General features: G+C 41.3%; 1 protein-coding gene across 2 annotated transcripts in view; it reads left to right on the top strand.

The window, feature by feature from the left end:
- The first annotated feature begins 1,582 nt into the window (after window positions 1–1,582).
- Window positions 1,583–20,962, top strand: part of LOC149316749 (DAP3-binding cell death enhancer 1-like) — a 35,779-nt gene continuing 16,399 nt past the window's right edge. For both annotated transcript variants that reach the window (XM_089516159.1, XM_089516158.1), the window contains exons 1-6: window positions 1,583–1,815; window positions 1,941–2,037; window positions 12,057–12,129; window positions 12,286–12,409; window positions 12,600–12,731; window positions 20,614–20,669. In XM_089516159.1, coding sequence (XP_089372285.1) covers window positions 1,779–1,815; window positions 1,941–2,037; window positions 12,057–12,129; window positions 12,286–12,409; window positions 12,600–12,731; window positions 20,614–20,669 — 519 coding nt within the window. In that variant the 5' untranslated portion in view covers window positions 1,583–1,778. The remainder of the gene's footprint in view (window positions 1,816–1,940; window positions 2,038–12,056; window positions 12,130–12,285; window positions 12,410–12,599; window positions 12,732–20,613; window positions 20,670–20,962) is intronic.

Raw genomic sequence — 20,962 nt, 5'->3', positions numbered from 1 at the left:
CATTCAGGCCCCACTCTGCCTTCACTCTGTTTAGTGCGCATGGAAGCGAAGGGGAGGAGCTTCGTTCTCATTGGCTGCGTTTGACATCATTGCCCTTCGCTGCCGATGAGCACAGAGATAGGGTGATAGAGCCGCACTTGCGTCTTAACTTCCGGGATCGCTTTGCCCTCTTTCTTTCTCTCTCAAGGCAGATTGGCCTGGGCCCAAAATATTGTTGGAGGCCAGGAAGGCCTCATAGCTGGTGCTGAACTGCCTTGAACACAAGAGACCCATAGAAACTTAAAATTAAACGTCCATATAGGGGACATAGTAAAACAAATGGCAATACTTGCCCACAGAGAATCAATGCACAATATTTGCCCATAGCATGTTTTCCCCAATGATCCTCTATGGGCAATTATGGTTTCCCTATGGGCCATTACTGTCATTTGTATAGTATGTTCATATGAGAATATGGCTCAAGGGGGTATAATTTGTGGTCACTCTGCCACCTAATCCAGCACATTTCAAAAGCAGGTTGATATTTTCTAAGTCACACTTCTTCAACACCACACAAACATCACCATCACTCAAAAGGCAGCAGTTGCTGTCGTTGTTGTTGTTGTTGTTGTTGTGTGCCCAGGGTGACCAGAGGCCTTCAGTGCAAAGGAAAACAACAATGCACTGCAAAATGTAGTTCGCTCAAGGAAAATGGAGACCATGACCAAATAAAAAGCGAAAAACACGCACATAAATGTTAAACCATGCTCCTTAACCATGCTCAAAATGGAGGACATTTTGACATTCCTCCGGGACAGAATTTTGAAATGGAGGGTGTATCCTGGGAAAAGAAGTGTGTGTGTGTGTGTATATACAGAGAAAGTTTAAGTGTCTGTATGCATATATAGATTAACTGTGTGTGTGTATACACACACACACACAGAAAGTTTAAGTCTCTGTATGTGTGTGTGTGTATACATATATATTAAGAGTGTGTTTGTGTGATATATACACAAGTGTGAGTAGGTATATATATATATATATATATATATATTGTGTGTAGAGAGTTTAAGTGTGTGTGCGTATAGCGTTTGTGTGTGTGTGTGTGTGTGTGTGTATATATATATATATACACACACAGAGAGAAAGTTTAAGTCTCTGTATGTATGAGTGTGTGTGTATTAAGAGTGTGTTTGTGTGATATATACACAAGTGTGAGTAGGTATATATATATATATATATATATATATATATTAAGTGTGTGTAGAGAGTTTAAGTGTGTGTGCGTATAGCGTTTGTGTGTGTGTGTGTATATATATATATATACACACACACACACAGAGAGAGAAAGTTTAAGTCTCTGTATGTATGTATGTGTGTGTGTGTATTAAGAGTGCGTTTCTGTGATATATACACAAGTGTGAGTAGATATATATATATATATATATTAAGTGTGTGTAGAGAGTTTAAGTGTGTGTGTGTATAGTGTTTTTGTGTGTGTGTGTATATGCAGACAGACAGTGTGTCTACAGAACTATATCTATATCTGAAAACAGTTAAAGATAGGTGTTTCCTTCCTTTCAAGCCAGTCCCCTGCCCCAGAGTCAGTCCCATGTGGCTTCTTCCCCATCTCCGCCAGGAAGACAGAGAGAGAGGGCCAGGGGGCTGCCTTTGGAGGGAGGGCTGTGCTGCCGAGAGGGGAATCCCCTTCAGTTGAGCTGCCTCCTCCTCCTCCTCCTCCTGCTGCTGCTGCTGCTTGGGACCTTGAGCCCTGTCCTGCGCCGTGAAAGGAAGGGAGGATGTTGTGGCGCCTCTTGGGGAGCCTGGGCAGAGGAGGTGGGCCTGGCAAAGGCAGGGGGTTGGGGGCTGGTTGCTTCCTCACTGCCTGAGTGACACCTCTCTCTCTCTCTCTCTCTCTCTCTCTCTCTCTCTCTCTCTCTCTCTCTGTCTCTCTCTTTCAGTGAGGTCCTTCGGAGGAGGAGGAGGAGGAGGAGGCATCCCCCGCCCTCGCCCTGTGGCCCCACTCCAGCCTCCAGAGGGGGACTCCACTGCCCAGAGGTGAGCCTGCCTCCAAACCCAATGCGAACAAGGGCTGCATTCACACTGCACACATAATCCGGATTGACACCGCTTCCACTGCCATGGCTCCCCATGCTCTTCCTTTGGCTGCGTCCACACTGGAGAAATAACCTGGTTTGGCACCGCTTTAACTTGTCTGGCTCAAGGCTATGGAATTCTGGGAGTTGGAGTTTGTTGTGGGGTCCAGAGCGGAGCGGAGCTCCGCTCTGGACCCCACAACAAACTCCAACTCCCAGAATTCCATAGCCTTGAGCCATGGTAGGTAAAAGTGCTGTCAAACCAGATTACATATTTCTGCAGTGCGGAGGCAGCCCTAAGGACATGAATTTTATGGAGTCACTACAGCTAAACAGAGAGAGAGAGAGGAAGGAACCATAGAAAGAACCTGGGACCATACAGGAAGATTCTGAGTGGAGGATCTTAGTATCTTCGGACTTTAAACAGTGATTAGCCAGAGAAAATGGCACAGTTGACATTAAAACGCAATTAAAACGAGCCATCATCCTGGGAATAACCAGGGAATAACCAGGTAAGAAACGGCAAAAAGTCATTCACGGGAAAATCCCACAATTTGCTGCTGTTTCTTGCCTGGTTCTTCACAAGATAAATGGCACTTTAATCACGTTTCATCTCGACGCAGTGTGAAAACCATTAGCGCAATGAATAACCGGTTATTCATGGCATAATATCACTTTGAACACAACGTCGTGTGTTGCAGGATTATCATGGGTTAATCACCATTTATGCTTCCAATTGCTTCCCCCCCCCATGTGATAAACTCTCTAGTGTTGGAAGGGACCCCAAGGGTCATCCAGTCCAACCCCATTCTGCCATGCAGGAAATTACAATCAAAGCATCTCTGACAGATGGCCATCCAGCCTCTACTTAAAGACCTCCAAGGAGGGAGACTCCACCACTCTCTGAGGGAAAGTGTTCTCATTGTCAGGACGTTCCTCCTAATATTTAGGTGGAATCTCTTTTCTTGTAGTTTGGATCTATTGGTCTGTAACTTAGAGCCAATCTGTACTGCATAATTAATGCAGTTTAACACCCCTATAGCTGTCATGGCTCTATCCTATGAAATTCTTGGACTTGTAGTTTGTTGTGGCAGCATGACACAGTAGTTTGAGTGTGGACTATGACCCTAGAGACCAGGGTTCAATTTGCAGCTCGGCCATGAAACCTGCTAGGTGACGTTGGGCAAGTCACGCTCTCTCAGCCTCATGGGAAGGCAATGGCAAACCCCCTCTTAACAAATCTTGCCAAGAAAACCCCACGATAGGGTCGCCTTATGGATGCCATAAGTTGGAAATGACTTGAAGACACACAACAACAGTGTGGCACCAGCGCTCTTGTCAGAGAAGGCTAAATGGAGCCCTGGTGGCGCAGTGGTTAAATGCCTGTACTGCAGCCATTCACTCGAAACCACAAGGTTGCGAGTTCAAGACCAGCAAAAGGGCCCAAGCTCGACTCAGGCTTGCATCCTTCTGAGGTCACTAAAATGAGTACCCAGACTGTTGGGGGCAAATTAGCTTACTTGCTAATTAGCTTACTTGCTGTTCACCGCTATGATCTTTGGAATAGCGGTATATAAATAAAACAAATTATTATTAATTATTATTAAATATCTAACAAAACTACAACTCCCAGAATTCCATAGCATCAAGTAATGACAAAGTGGTACCAAACTGCAGGTTAGACTTGGAGCAGCAGGAAACAAGGCTGCTCCATCTTTAATATCACTCCGTTTCCAATATTTAAACATGCCTATCCTGTCGCCTCTTAACGTTCTCTTTTCCAGGCTAAACATACCCAGTTCCTGAAGTATTTTAACATGTCCAGTAGTTATATGGAAGCATAGGCCTGTTAGAGACTGCCAAAATAAAGCTGCTTCGGGTCTCTTTGGAGGTATGCTATTTAAATGATGCATGGGTCCTAAGAGTCCGGAGGTCGCGCCAAAGCCACACTCCATTCCTAAGCACTGGAGTGCAGCTCTGGTGCAGCTTCCGGATTCTTAGGACCCATGCATCATTTAAATAGCATATCTCCAAAGAGACCCGAAGCAGCTTTATTTTGGCAGTCTGTAACAGGCCATAGGTCTGGATATTGTAATCACTATGAAAATATTAATAATTTCACTGATGAAATTCAGATTATATGATGTCAGGTTGCCAGATAAGGTAGTGACATGAGATGACTTGAAGTACATTGAACTGCACTGTTGACATTGATCTGTGATGTATTTCACTAATGAAGGGCAAGAACAAGACTATGTCAGAATATATATATGGGATATAAATGGCTGTTCATCCTCCTAAAATGTGGGGCCACCTTGAGTCCTGCATAAGGACAAGAGTGAGGTATATATTTAATAAATAATAATACCAAGATATGGCTATATTAGTCTGTAGAATCAGTATTTAGAGAGATTTTGAAGCTCATTTGATGTTAACTGAAAGAAAGAAGTTGGCAGCAACAGCTTTCCTAAAGTCTACTTCCTCATAAAAATAGTAAAATAATAAAATGCATCCGAGGAAGTAGACTGAAATCTACAAAAGCTCATGCTGCCAACTTCTTTCTCTCTCAGTTAGTCTCAAAAAGTGCTACAAATAATAATGCAGTATATAATAAGGTGCCTCCTGCAACATAAAGGTAAAGAGCATTGCAGGACCTTTGCAAGCAACTCTCCTAGTACTATTAGTACCATCCATAATCTGAATATAGGGATAAATATAAATTTGAACTGCCAAGGCATTTTAAAAAATGCTGATAACTTTAAATCGTTTTTCGATTTTAAAAAGGTCGGATTTAAGAGAACAGGGGGACGCAATTGCTGCTGACCTGTTGCAGCTATACCAGGATTTTAGAATTCTCTTTGTTGTTTCTCCTGAACCACTTGTCACTATTACATTACAGACAAGAAGAAATGGCATTATGATTAATGTAACCAGAAAGGTCAGTCACCAGCCATCAGCTCAGTAACTATTCTATTACATTTGTTACTCTGTGAAATAGTTTAAAAGTCTAAAAACTTACAAATACGCTGAACTCGCACTAAAAATGGAAAGCTATTATTGACTCATAGATTAAAACAAGTTTTAGGCATGATTCCAATGAAAGTACTTTCTAGTTACTTTTGACATAATGCATTGCTTTCTTCGTTAGAGGAGTTCATAAAAAGCTGTTTATAGCAGTTTTTCTCAATCTATCTGATGTGAGGGACCAACAGAGGTTTTACCTCAATGTATCAGGGACTGGCACCATGTTTGTGCCCATTGACTACAACTCTTTCTATCTTTCTTTCCTGGAAACTTTCCATGGACAAGCACTTGATGGCTTACATGCCAACACCAGTCCAGAGGCCACCATGTTGAGCTTGTTGTTGTTGTTGACTGCCGTCAAGTCGACTTCCACTTAATAGCGATCAATCCTATGAATGAGAGACATCTAGGTCATCCTATCATCAGTGCCCTTGCTCAGGTCTTCCAGACTCAGAGCTGTGGCTACTTTGAATGAGCCTATCCATCTGGAATGTGGTCCTCCTCTTTTCCTACTTCATTCTACTTTAACAAGCATGACTGTCTTTTACAGTGAGTCATGTCTTGTCATGATATGGCCAAAGTAAGAGAGCCTCAGTTTAGTCATCTAGGGAGAATTCAGGCTTGATTTGCTCCGAGACCCATTTATTTCTCTATTTAGCAGTCCATGGTATCCATAGAACTCTTTTCCAGCAACACGTCTTCACTGTTCAGCTTTCACAGCCATGCATAGGAGTTTCTCATACAGGGGAAATCCCATGCAAAAACTGGATTTAAAAGCTGGGGGGGGGGGGAATCCTGCAAAAGAAGGTTGATTTTCACACACGTCGTTGTTAAACTGGTGTTAACCCAAACAGAAAGTAGACAAAAGCCACTCCTTTTTACTTTGGGGATTTTCCGGAAGTAAAAAGGAGCAGCTTTTGTCTAATTTCCATCTACTTTCCATTCGGGTTAACACCACTGTAACACCGACATGGTGTGAAAATCAACCACTTTTATTATTATTATTATTATTATTATTAGCTTTATTTATAAAGCACTGTAAATCTACACGGCACTGTACAAAACCAAGTAAAACCAAGAATATATTTTAAAAACCTGCCAATGGCGCACAATCTAAAAAGTTTTTTACACTTTTGCAGGTTTTTTCTGATTTAAGCCCCCATTTCTGCACAGGATTTCCCTCCTGTGATAAACTCCATAGAAATGGGAAATACAATGACAATCCTAACTTCATTATTCAATTATATATCTTTATACTTGAGGATCCTGTCATAGCTTCCTTTCCAAGCCCTAACCTACTTCTGATTTCTTGACTGTAGTCTCCACTTTAATTAATGACTTAGCCAGGGTACAGAAAATCTTGAACTATTTCAGTGTCTTCGTCATCTACTTTAAAGTTAAGTAAATCACCTGTGGTCATTACTTTTGTTTTCTTCATGTTCAACTGTAAACCTGCCTTTGCACTTCCTTCCTTGATTTTCCTCAGCAATTATTTCAAGTCTTTGCTATTTTATACTATCATCTACATATCTTACACTGGTGATGTTCCTTCCTCCAGCTTTCACACCTTCTTACTCCAAGTTTAGTCCTGCTTTATGTATAGTATTTCAGTATACAAGGTGAACATATAGGGTGATATGAACCTTGCCAGAACCCCTTGCCAAATTGAAAACCATTCCATTTCTCCATATTCTGTTGCAACAGTAGCATCTTATCTTGACTAAAGGTTTTGCATCAGGACAATCAAATGCTATAGCACACCCATTTCTTTAAGAGTGAACCATAGTTTATCACAACCTGTGAAATGAAAGATTTTGTTGAGTAGCACTGGCTTATAAGTATCATAGGCGGGATACAGACCGCCCAAAAAGGGTGGTCTCCCGCCGCCCTGGTTTGATGCGTGAGGGAGTGGGCTCTTTCTGCGGCATGGTTGTGATGCCGCAAGGCACCAATGGCGCACTTGCGGCATCACAAAGGCGCGGGACATGCGGATGCTAGGCGTCCATCACGTCAAAATGGCAGCGCCCATACGTACGGGGCGCCGCCATTTTGACGCCCTTGTCACGTGCATCTGGAAGCACCACCCCTCGCACATAACGACGGCACCCCATAGGGCCCGTCTGTCCAGCGCCATAGTTGTCAAATATCATAGTACAATGACATCTTCTTAGATTGTAAGCCCGAGGGCAGGGAACCGTCTAATTAAAAAGATTGTATGTACAGCGCTGTGTAAATTTATAGCGCTTTATAAATAAAGCTTAATAATAATAATAATCCATCCAAAATCCACAAAACTTTATCCATACAACCAGAATGCACAAAATACCTGTTGCAAGGTTTCGAAACTCCACTGGCTTCTTCATCAGGCAAAGGTGTTAAAAGTCATATGGGAGAAAAAATTATGACAGTGTTAGTCACAAGCGTGCATTTTGTCAAGATGTAGCTGTTTTCAGTTCAGGTAGTGTGGAAGGACATTCATACATGATGTGTGCATATTTTTCAAGATGCAGAACATGACAGATCAGTAGAGCAATTTAAAGAACCTGGAAACATTCCTTTGAACTACAGGTCCTTGAATCCCCCACCCAGCAAGGATAGTGACTATATTTCAAAAATAAATAATTCAAGATAATACATTTATGTGTACGTAATCTGAAATTACCACCAGGACTATCAGATGTAGTGGCATTCACTCCCATTTCTTTAAGAGCATTCCATAGCTTTTCATTAGTTATGCAGTCAAAGACCTTGCTATAGTCTTTAAAGCACATGTTGATCCCCCCCCCCTGGAATTCTTTGCTTTGTGTCATTATGCATCATATATTTGTGATGTGATCCCTAGTGCCTTTTCCTTTACTGAACCCTGCTTGCACATCTGGCAATTCTCTCTCCATATATGATTAGAGTCTATGCTATGTATGGAAAGAGTATACCAAGCTATATTTTACAGTGGACATCCTTCAGGTTGTTGTATTGTTGTTGTGTGCCTTGAAGTAGTTTCCAACTTATGGAGACTTTGCAGGGTTTTCTTGCGGTATAGGAGAATGTAATTAATATGCATCTGCCAATGCACTTTCCAAGTCTCCTCTTCCATGCACAAAATCAGAACTCAGTTGAATACAAATTATTGAATCCAGAGTTAGGAGTGGTGTAAGGGCCATTCAGTCCAAACCTATCTTGTATTTTATTTGGCCCCCTCTTAACTATGAAGATCTCAAATAAAACAAGAAACCAAGGGCTATGTGTTAATCTAACATGATTGTGCACTTGCACCTATTTTTGTGATTATACATTGGCTATGATTCTCTGTCTTTGTGGGTTCAGAATGACACAGGTCTGTATCTAAGGTAAATGTTTTATGTACATTTTTATAAAGTAGAAAACCAAATGGATTTTAATCCAGAAATGCTAATGAAAAATATGGTGGAGTTCCACTCATTTGATCCCATAGCAATCTTTATTGTTCTCCTGGTTTAAAATCCACCTTTTTTTTAACTCTTCACTATACATAAAACTTGAGTTGTCAAGGGAAAGCACATTATCTATCACTGACAGTAGATGTTTTGAAAATCTGAAGAGTTTCTGGTTTTAAAAAAAACACTACTGTGACTAGCTTTAAAGGAAAACATTCTGTCTGTTGAGAGCTATGCCCAGATGAGAATTTCACCTCTCTATGACCTGATCAAATTTGCTCTTCTATAATGTAGAAGGAAAGAATTGACAGGTACAAAAGAAAAGAATTGATAGGTACAACTCATTATAAAGTGGAAGGGAATGCTGCACATATGTACTTCGGTTAAAAGTATTACTTTGTTCTTGTTGTTGTTGTTATGGGAGTTATCAGTGTGCATTATAAGACAACAGAGCCGTGCCTCAGCTTGCTTCCAATCTAAAACTGAACACAAGTAATGGGAAGAAAATTTTTAGTTCAGAGAAGAATAAGTCACCCTAGTGTTTTGTCTTTCAGTATGAGCACACAGGTAAAGGTACATAGAGTACAACATAAGAATATTGTTCGGATAAAGATAGTGGTGGATAGAGCCAACATGGTATCATGGTTTGTGTGTTGGATTACAAGTCTGGAAATCAGGGTTTGATTCCCTGTTTATCTGGGGGCCCTTGGATGAGTCACACACTCTCAGCCCTGGAATACCTCATGAAATGTTCTCCTTAGTGTTGCTATGAGTTGGTAATGACTTGAAGTCAAACAACAACAACAACAACAACAAAGATAGTGGTGCTTGTTCCCAAATTAGCATCTATTGCCCAAACTACAGCCCAAGACAGGGTACAGACCGCCAGAAAGAGGAGGCCAGGAGCTGCCTCTCTTTTTTGTGTAGCTGCACTGCAGTAACCAAATTGCACGGTGCGGTTGCGCAAAAAAAGGAGCACTGAAAAGTGGCTCCTTTTTGCGCCACCATAAACAGCTGGCGATGGCACGAGCACATCGCTGCCGTGTGGCTCCATCTACATACCACACAGCAGTGACATCATAGCTGTGCTCGTCATCTGGATGGTGCCGCACAGTTATAGCATCATGGTGACGTGCTAGGGTTGCAGGGCGTGTGCACACGCCGCCCCGAAGCAACCCTAGCACGTCGCCATCATGCCGCAAAGGGCCCATCTGTACAGGGTCCAAGTCACATTTTCATGATTTCACAACTTTGTCCCAGGATCTTGTGGCTCTTGGGAAATCTATAATTGAGACATATTTAGTAACAATCTGGTTCATTAAATGGTCACTGATTCTTAACTTGAAATATTAGAGAAGACAGTAGAAATTAGATTAAGAAACTTGAATTATACAACCAAACAGATCACAGATGGGAAGAAAAATTTGGTAAATGTTACTTTGCTTGGTTTAAGAAGAAAAGATCCTCAACCAGGATAAATAAGGAATATCAAGAAGCCTCCCAGAATGTATGCAAAGGGAAGAACCAGTCTTCTCAGGTATACATGTGGGCCCGGGGGATAATTCACAGACAGTTTAGGCAGGACAATCTCTGCTCTATGGGTAGAAATCTGCTGTTATCTCACACACTTATTTAGAATGTAAGGGGAAAATACAGGCCTGGTACAGACTGCCATTTGCGGCGGCTTGGGGCCAAAATCAGAGCTTGGGAGTGCAGAGTAGCCTCACCGGGACACTGTCATTATTGCCAGGCTGTTTATTGAACTTATATCATTGGGACATTCATCCTATATTATCAGCCATGGAATAAACAGAAGAATTTGTCTTTGCAGCATCTTATATCCTTGCAAGGTGTTTTTTGGTTGGACTTTTCATTTATAATTATTGTTCTCATATACAAATTGTATTATCAATTTATGTTCATTTAGAATCGGTCAATTAGACATATATATCTATTTAGAATTGTTATAGCATTTCTGGATTTATTTACAGTGGTTACTTAGTGGTTTATGGTATACCTACCAGTTGGTTTTTTCTCCTATCTTTGGCCAACACCAACAGTGCACCAATCATATCCAGTGGGATGTCATTGGGGGTTTGTGGCAATCACAGGTGAAACAAATCAGTGTCTGAGAGAGACAGGCAGAGAAAATCCATTTACCATCCTCACGCCTGGTAAACAACCTAAGAAATGTAATGATGCAATAATACCTTCCATTGTGTAAGCTACTCTGACATTGATAGATATCAGCAATAAAAGTCATAACCATCTCTTCACAGAGGTTCAATTCCCCTGATACCACACACTGCTCATCAATATTAAATATACAGCTACATCCAAACACCACCTAGCAAGGGGAAATGGAAAAGAAACAAAGTTATATAGCTTCAACAAAACCACAATTCTGAAACATGTAGAATACTAATATCATGCCTTTATAATAGAACGTACAAAGATATACGAATAGATAAACAAACAGAAAATCTGTATGTATTTTAACTATAAACACAGAAGATCCCTCCTGCCCGTGATATTTGTTCCACAGACCAAGAATGTCTCTTCTTTTTGCTATCCACCTAGTCTTTTAAAATTAATAAGATTTCTCCCCTGCCCTATTTTTTATCAAAACCTTTCCTGTGTTTGTTCCAGAGAAAGAAAAGCCAGGAGCTATCTGTATGACACAACACCCAAAGACCTTCCTTAAAGAATCCTGAATAGAGCACACTCTTGGAGCAAGGGCTACTGAAGGAGTGTCTTGCCAAGTAGGGAAAGAATAGAACCACAGTTGGTGACAAGTGAAGCCACAACTGCACCCTAACATCAGCAACCTCCCATGGTTCACTGCTATTGAGATGGAACCCCTAGAGAGGTCCACTGGCCACTGTCTTCCCTGGATCTCAGAGAATTCTGCTGACATGCCCAGAGTCATTCAGGATTTGATAAAGCAGCTTTCCCTGCAACTTAAAACAGATTGTGAAGCTTGAAAATGTGGCAAAATTGTCTCCCTGCAAGGGACCATTTTAAGCCAAAACTTGGGGGAGGAGCATCAGGTAGCCATAAGGACTCCCATATGGGCCATGGGCTGGACGGGCACCTATGCTTTGATTAATAGTTCCTGCATGGCAGGAGGTTGGACTGGATGGCCCTTGTGGTCTCTTCCAGTTCTGTGATTCTATGATTCTATCCACCTCAGCAGAGAGCACAAATCCAGAATTGTAGATTACTAGTTTAAGATCATCCTGGGGATATAAGATCTCACTTACTTTTTTGCATTCGTCAGTTCAGGCATTAAGGAGCTTCTCAGATCTATGCCTATAGCTCTGAGAAGCTCTGTCCTCCCCATAGAGCTAAAACAGCACAAGGCACATAATTGTGAACTTTCTCCTTTAAGAGTGAGGTGCAACAGTTTCCCCATCAGTGCATGTTTTGAGTATGCTACGCATAGTTTAGATGCAGCCTGCATTACAGTTTATTATCTCAATTTTTAAATTTTGATTTATTTAGTTACTTTTTATTTGTTTGTTTGTTTGTTTTGAAATGGCAGGCATCAACGGCACAAAGCTGGTGGATATGGGAACCTCTCGCATCTATACAGTCCCTGGGATGCCTTCACCTGGGTAAGCATGAGGTGTCAATTCTGCATTAAATAAGTGATGATAGCTTGATTAGAAGAAAGTGCTTTGATGGCAGAACAAAGGAGTATATAATGAAAGCATGTACATGTGGGATCAAAGTTGCTCTGATAGCCTCTAATGCTTTCTCTTCTTTGTCAGAGTACCTTGGCTGTTCTTACCCTGGAGTTAGTCAAGCAGGTCCGGTGGCTGAGTTCTGTGCAACCAAGTAGAGGAGATGCTGGGGTTCATCAACTTGCTGTTTTGTCTCAACATCAGCAATCAGGTAGGCTGGTTGGGGGGGCTGGTGAAACTGTACTGGGAAGAATGGCCGGCACACCCCACATACAGTTTAAATGAGAAAAGTACAGTGCTGTCAGATGTTTGACAAGCTACTCTATTAAATGAGAATCAAGACAGTGATATCTCTTATGAACTGTTAATGTGCTTGCCTCTATTTTCAAACTCTCCCACAGTACCAACTTCTTGCTCCACTGCCAAAGAGGAACAAAAAAATTTCATAGGTGTGGACTCTGAATGTGAACTGAAGAATCCATCTTCCAGTAAAAGATCACAGTCAAAAGAATATCAACTTCTTTCAGACACAGGTACAAATCTTCAGTCTTGGGAAGTGTGTGTGTGTGTGTGTGTGTGTGTGTGTGTGTGCGTAGTATTTATTTGAGGGGAGGAGCTTGTATCCTACCAAATTTTCCTGAAAAGGAATCCAAGATTGTGTTACACCCACATCCTGACTAACTGTTAAATGCAACACCTGTGGCCTTGGCAGTCAAATGCATGCTCACAGCTCAGTCACTAGCTGTCAAGTGTAACACTCTCAGCCTATCTAGTTGCCAAATATATGGGTTCAAAGTATATGAACAGGTGAAATAACCATGCAGTTCTGGTCTCAAGAAGGTTGTTTATTTAAGAAAATGAGGTAGAAGGAAGAGTAAAGAGCATAGAATCAAAATTCCACCCTCCAGTTCCCAACAAGTAGATATAAAGAACAAAAGGAGAGCAAAGCATATGTCAAATAACATAAAGAAAAAGGAAACCAATCACACACTCTTAACTTAGCCAGTCAGAAGGAAAGATACCAGACATGCAGTGTCTGTGTCCAGTGGCACGCCCTGGCAGAGCACTTCACACTCACACATTTTCCACGCGGGGCTGCAAGCTTTCCTGTGAGGCAAGAATCCTTTGTTTTCTACTATCATTCCATAAGAAGACATTTCTTCTTATCCCATCATTGTTAGGTAGTCTTTGACACAGGACTTTGTTAAAAGCCTTTTGGAAGTCTGATTAGAGACTGTCTACCAGTTCGTCCTGTCCATCTATTTATTTACATCTTAAGCTAATGAGACAGGACTTACCTTTATAGAAGTTGACTTTTTTTTTCTATATGCTTCATCTTTTTATTCTTAATAACACTTTCTGCCAATTTACCTGCAATAAGTTTACAAAGCACTGGATCTCTCCAAGTCTCTTTTTTAAATTGTGGTTTTGTACTGACTGTTCTCTAATTCTCTGGTACATTGGCTGATTGAAGGAACATACTTCATATTTTAGTTAGAAGAATAGCAATTTTGCTTTTCAGTTCCGTAAGAACCCTTGGATGGATACTATCTAGACAAGGAGTGGCCAACTGTTAATGTTTAGGAGGAACTCTCCTCCCCCGAGGAGCCTTGAAGGGCTGCACTCCTTTCAGCACCTGGGGGAGATGATTTTTATCATGTCCATATCTCCCCAGCAGTGCCTAGGGGACATAGGGGCAATTTTGTCAGCTTTTTGGCCTTCTCTGGGCCATTTTAGGTGAAAGTTCCTCTCTCTTAGGCTAGTTTATGTGTCAAATTATAAAATTTTGGTGACAAGGGTGTGGAGGAGGAATACCGAAACTCCCTGGGGCTGCATTTTCCTCACACTTCCTGAGCTCCAGTAATTTTTTGTCTGTGTCAGTGAGGTTTTGAATTTTCTTTCTTATCACTCCTAGTTGCCTGAGCTCCTCACTTCTCTCCCAAGAGTGTAGGCATGGGTGTCCAAATATATTTAACAATGAAGACAGTTTAAAATAATTCACTTGGCTTCTCTTCACTCTTTTCTTCCTTCAGAACTCTTTTACTTTTATTGTTATTGGTGGTCCACATATCTCTCTGGCTGGGTTCCTGCTTGTATTATCTATTTAACATCCTGGACGGGTTTAACTCTTCCAACTTTAACTTTTTTATATAAGTTCCCTCATTTTAGAGATGTTTCCTTTTTAAATAGAAACGTGTTTGATTAATCTGATAGCATTATGATCACCGTTTCCAGTCAATTCATCATGTTGACATCTTACACTAGGTCTCCAGCAATGCCACTATTAAGTTTCTCACTATTATATCCAAGGTTGTCTTTCTTCTGCTTTGTACCATGACCACCTGTCCTAGTGTACAGTTATGTAGGACATCTTGAAATTCTACCTCTTACTTAGGATACAAACATGCATTATCCAGCCATTTTAAGATAATGTCACCCATTATTACAATATGGTCTTCTTTAGAAGCCTCCCCGAATTCATTCTCCACCTCAAGATTCCCTTGAGCATTTTGGTGAGGAAGGCCAAAGTCGCCCACTATTAGGGACAGGCCAAAGTCACCCATAGTGATTTTGTGAACTCTTCAAAGATTTCTAGCTTATTCAGCACGATACACTACACAATGTAGACACCCATCACCAACCTGACTATCTATATTTCTAATGATGAGACCACTTGCTACAGCAACCTCTCAAATCAGCAGATGCTGACTTCTCTGCATGAGGATATCTGTGCATGTACTACATCATGAGACCCTTCTAAATGTCCCATCCCTTCTCCCTCATAATGACAGCCTCTTTCCCTATGATTCTCAGTCTCCATGACTGCAGAAGAGCTGCAACACTGGGAGTGTGATGACACTACAACATCTCCACAGACCTCATCAGTTTCCTCAGGTCATTTGTCTTAACCTTCTGCCTGAGGTTCATTGCATCAAGCACACCCCCACAATTTCTGCAATGGGCAGATAGTCATCCATGTGATATTCAGGGTAATGCACTGGATTTCTACTTACTTTCTTCTTTCATGAGTATATGTATATTATATTTTAAAATATATTTTACTGAACTGTTGATTGGCTTGCCTGGAAAACTCAATTATCCCCTAGCAGAAGGTTGAGAAAGATTGTGAGCCTCACTCACCTCACCTTCTTTTCATATTCTGAAAAGCCCTAGTTGAAGATAAGGAAAAGCAGTACTGAATGTAACAATAGAAATAAGGAGGTTGAGATCATTATTGCAAAAAAGTGATAAGGAACATAGTGATCAACGAACTGTTATTAGACCAAATAGTTTAAACATTAAAACAGAAAAGCTAATTTCCCTTACTACTTTCTGGCCTTCGGTCAATGGAAATAGGTATTAAAATATATTTAGAGCTCTTGTTATTTTAGCAACAGACATTCAAGGCATTAAAAATCTATACAAGAAAGTAGTGAGAGTAATTGGGCAACATATTTGCAGCAAATGTGATGCAAATTAGGCTGCATGAACTTACAAAGTTACTTTGTACTTTGACCACTGGTCTGTCTAACTCAGTATGGTCTACACTAGCCACCAGCATTCTCCAAATCCTAGTTTCTTAATGCCAGGAGGTGATGCCTGCTGCATGTAAGGCATATGCTCATAGCCTGAAGGTATTGCTCTTCCCCTGGAAAGTATATGAACATTTATTTATTTATTTTTATTTCAAGGATTTATATCCTACATTTCTTCATAGTGAGATTCAAAGTGGGTTACAATAATTTTAAAAGACAGAAGTAAAAACATTGATTACAAATGTTAAAAAATAATTAAATATTAGTGATATTAAAACATCAGTTAAAAACACATAGTTAAAACCAATAAAAACCCTAAAGTATTTACAGCATAACAGAAGTAAAATTCATCCACCAAATACCTGCCTAAATAAAAATGTCTTCAGCTGCTGGCAAAAAGAAAGCAGGGAGGGGGCCAACCTGACCTCCCATGGAAAGGAGTTCCACAGTCTAGAAGCAGCCACGGAAAAGGCTTTCTCCCAAGTCCTCACCAACCACACCTGTGGAGGTGGTGGAACTGAGAGAAAGCCTTCCCCTGCCATCTTAGTGCTCAGGCTGGCTTGTATAGGGGGATACAGTCCTTCAGATAGTCTGGACCCAAGCCATTTAGGATTTAAAGATCAAAACCAGCACCTTGAATTCTGCCCGGAAATGGACTGGTAGCCAATGCACCTGTTTCAGCAGAGGAGTGATATGATCCCTGTAACCAGTTCCAGTCAACAGCCTGGCTGCAGCATTTTATACCCACTGAAGTTTCCGAACAGTTTCCAAGGGCAGCTCAACATAAAGCACATTACTGTAGTCCAAACAGGATGTAACCAAGGCATTTGTCACCATAGCCAGATCTGACTTCTTAAGGAATGGATGCAGCTGGCACACTAGTTTTAACTGTACAAATGCACTCCTGGCCAAAGCTGAAACCTAAGCATTCTGTAGAGTAATTTCAGTTTTCCAAGGCTTCAGCTCTTGACAAGGAAGCAAAAATATTCAAAAATGTCAAAGTCAAGCCTGTTAGGGTCTAGTTTTAAATTAGCAGAGTAGCAGAAATCTGTCTTTGTCTAACTATGCTTCCCTAAGAACTGAGACTGCCTCCAAAAACTATCCAAGTAGCTTGTAGTTCAAAACAAAAATTTACTAATGGTTTTAATCTATATTTACATAAAAGCTATATCCTAATCTAGCTAGTGAATAGTTCAGGTAGGGAAGTAATCTTAATCTCACCATCTTTCCAAAGAAAGGTGAGAGAAGACAAAAGGATAGTTCAATCGAAAATATTTGAGTGAATATCTGTTAGTCACAAAAGGGGAGTGACCTAAATCACATGGTTAGTTTGAATCAGAGAGAGGAGGGAATTTGCATGCAGGAAATCCCTATCTATGTAAGGAAGAGGAAAGAGAAGGCAAAAATCTATCAATACATCCAGGCTCAGATCCAAAATCAGGAGCACACCAAAGCTGCGAATCTGAGATTTCAGGACATGTAACCCCATCCAACACAGACTGAATCCTATTCCCTGATCTGCCTTCCGACGGACCAGAAGCACCTCTGTCTTGCCTGGATTAAATTCCAATTTGTTCACCCTCATCCAGTCCATTACTGACAGCAGACATTGATTCAGTACAGAGACAGCTTTCTTGGAGTCAGATGGAAAGAAGAGATGGAGTTAGATGTCATCAGCATACTGGTGACACTGAACCTCAAAATTCCAGATTATCTCTCCCAGCGATTGCATGTAGATATTGAACAGTATGGGGGAACAGAACTGAGCCCTGAGGGACACCACAGCTAGTGGCCCGGGTGTTAAATAGGCATCACCCAGCACATTCTGGGTCTACTCCTCCAAGAAGGACTGAAGCCAGTGTAAGACAATGCCCCAAGCCCATTTCAGAGAGGCAACCCAAAAAGATACCATGGTATCAAAAGTCACTGAGAGGTCCACTCCCCTTGTCCAGTTCCCTGCATAGGTCATCTACCAAGGTGACCAAAGTTGTCTCTGTCCAATAGCCAAGTCTGAAGCCAGATTGAAATAGATCTAGATAATCTATTTCACCCAAGGACCCCTGGAGGTAAGAAGTCACCGCACGTTCCAATACCTCACCCAAAAAGGGAATATTTTGAGACTGGCCAATAGTTTTCCAATCTGGTGGGATCTAGGGAAGATTTTTTTCAGTCTCTTTTAGACTGCCTTGCTGTAATGAGTCATTTGCTACTTCCCTTACACAATCAGAGAGTCCTCCTCTGGTGGCTTTTAGCAGCCAAAATGGGCATGGGTCCAGTAAGCACATGGTGGCTCTCACCTCTCCAAGGATCTGCCCACATCCTCAGATTGCACAAATCCACACCGTTAACTTCCACAAACATGCCTATCTAATGTGCATCCTTGGTCACAAGCAATCCATTGTGACTTGCCATAGGCTTCCCTCTACTCTGTTGAGGAAGGATATAGACCTCTTGGAGGCATGGTCAGGAATACTAAAAGAGAAGGGAGTTCAAGATGGATGGGAATTTCTCAAGGGGGGGATACGGAAGGCACAATTTCAAACAGTTCCAATGAGGATGAAAAATGGGAGATGTCTCAAGAAACGAGGATGGATGATTAAGGAACTTTCAACTGAGCTAAGTTTTAAACGGAACATGTATAAGAAATGGAAAAATGGGGAAATCATCAAAGAGGAATTCAAACAAATAGCAAGCACGTGTAGGGATGAAGTCAGAAAAGCTACAGCACAGAATGAACTCAGGCTTGCTAGAGAGGTTAAGAACAACAAAAAGGGCTTTTTTGGATATGTCTGCAGCAAAAGGAAGAAGAAGGAAATGGTAGGGCCACTGCGTGGAGAAGATGGCAAAATGCTAACAGAAGACAGAGAAAAGGCAGAATTACTCAGCACCTTCTTTGCCCCAGTGTTCTCAGAAAAGGAAAAGGGTGCTCAACCTGAGGATAATGGAGCAGAGGACAGAATAGGGGAATTACAGCACAGAATAAGTAAAGAGATAGTACAGGAATACCTTGTAAATCTAAATGTATTTAAGTCTCCAGGACCAGATGAACTACATCCAAGGGTATTAAAAGAACTGGCAAATATAATATCGGAACCATTGGCAATAATCTTTGAGAACTCCTGGAAAACAGGAGAAATCCCAGCAGACTGAAGGAGGGCAAACGTTGTCCCCATCTTCAAAAAGGGGAAAAAAGAGGATCCAAACAATTATCATCCAGTTAGTCTGACATCAATACCAGGAAAGATTCTAGAGCAGATCATTAAACAGAGAGTCTGTGAACATCTAGAAAGCAATGCCATAATCACAAAAAGCCAACACGGCTTTCAGAGAAAGAGGTCATGGCAGACAAATCTGATCTCTTTTTTTTTTATAAAATTACCAGCTTGGTACATGAAGGGAATGCTGTGGATATAGTATATCTTGATTTCAGTAAGGCCTTTGACAAAGTTTCCCATGACATTCTTGCAAACAAGCTTGCAAAATATGGACTAGACAAAGTAACTATTACATGGATTTGTAATTAGTTGAGTGGCTGAACCCAAAAAGTGCTCAACAATGGCTCCTTTTCATCCTGGAGAGACGTGACCAGTGGGGTCCCACAGGGCTCTGTCCTGGGCCCAGTGCTCTTCAACATCTTTATCAATGACTTGGATGACAGAATTGGGGGCATACTTATCAAATTTGCAGATGACACCAAATTAGGAAGAATAGCTAATGCTCTAGAGGACAGGATCAAAATTCAGAATGACCTTAATAGATTAGAAAGCTGGGCCAAAGCTAACAAAATGAATTTCAACATGGAGAAATGTAAGGTACTGCACTTAGGGCGGAAAAATGAAATGCACAGATATAGGATGAAGGACACCTGGCTGAATGAAACTACGTGTGAAAGGGATCTGGGAGTCCAAGTAGACCACAAGTTGAACATGAGTCAACAGTGTGATGCAGCAGCTAAGAAAGCCAATGCGATTTTAGGCTGCATCAATAGAAGTATAGTGTCTAGATCAAGGGAAGTAATAGTGCCACTCTATTCTGCTCTGGTCAGGCCCCACCTGGAATATTGTGTCCAGTTCTGGGCACCACAATTTAAAAAGGATTTTGAGAAACTGGAGCGTGTCCAAAGGAGGGAGACTAAAATGGTGAAGGGTCTGGAAACCATGCCCTATGAGGAATGACTTAGAGATCTGGGGATATTTAGCCTGGGGAAGAGAAGGTTAAGAGGTGATTGATAGCCCTGTTCAAATACTTGAAGGGATGTCACATTGAGGAGGGAGCAAGCTTGTTTTCTGCTGCTCCATAGACTAGGACTCAGAGCAATGGATGCAAGCTCCAGGAAAAGAGATTCCACCTCAACATTAGGAGGAACTTCCTGACAGTAAGGGTTGTTCGACAGTGGAACAAACTCCCTCAGAGTGTAGTGGAGTCTCCTTCCTTAAAGGTCCTTAAACAGAGGCTGGAGGGCCATCTGTCAGGGATGCTTTGATTTAGATTTCCTGCATGGCAGGGGTTTGGACTGGATGGGCCCTTGCAGTCTCTTCCAACTCTATGATTCTGTGATTCTGTGATTCAGGCAGGAGTGTAAGGTTGACTGTGGTTTTCAGTCTCTTCTGCAAGGGTCAAAGGAAATTCTTGCTTTTCTATTGCAGTTTTATAACGTGTACCACAGGTTGCCCAATCATGCAGTATATTGAGTTTTCTGGTTAAGTTAGCTGTTGAACTGAATTCTCACTGATAAGTAAGATGACTGAATTTAAAAGCAGTGGGTAAAACAAGATTAGAGTTGTCCAGAGTAAGGAGTGGCAGAAAATGTTGATTGAATGACAGTCTAAGCAAATCTTCGATGAAGTCTAATCACCCACTTCTTTTCTTTTTGTTGCAGGGAATTACCCATTTAAAACAGACCTTGAACCAGATGCATGCCAATTGCGTTTACAGGTACTGCAACTTAAGGCCTTCTATTAAGTGTCCGCTCTAGTATAGATTTGATTCACAGGTTCTGTTATCATTTTGTGATAACAAACAAGAGAAATGTCATTATTCTTTGAAGTGGGGAGCATGCACAATGTGTCAGGTGGATGTGCTCTCACAAAATATTTTGTATATATTCCAGCTGCTCAGGAAACAACAACAACATCGGTTCTCATTTCACCTCTTGAATAGCAACAGGCCTAGTAACTACCTTTTCCAGTTTTGTAATTGCAGTATATACATGTACCACTTGATGGCAT

This window comes from Sceloporus occidentalis, unplaced genomic scaffold (assembly GCF_023333645.1).
Source record: "Sceloporus occidentalis isolate IW3139 unplaced genomic scaffold, rSceOcc1.0.p SCAF_3, whole genome shotgun sequence".
Classification (NCBI taxonomy): Eukaryota; Metazoa; Chordata; class Lepidosauria; order Squamata; family Phrynosomatidae; genus Sceloporus; species Sceloporus occidentalis.
Note: the sequence above shows the minus strand (reverse complement) of the source record. Positions and strands in the feature narration are given on the sequence as shown.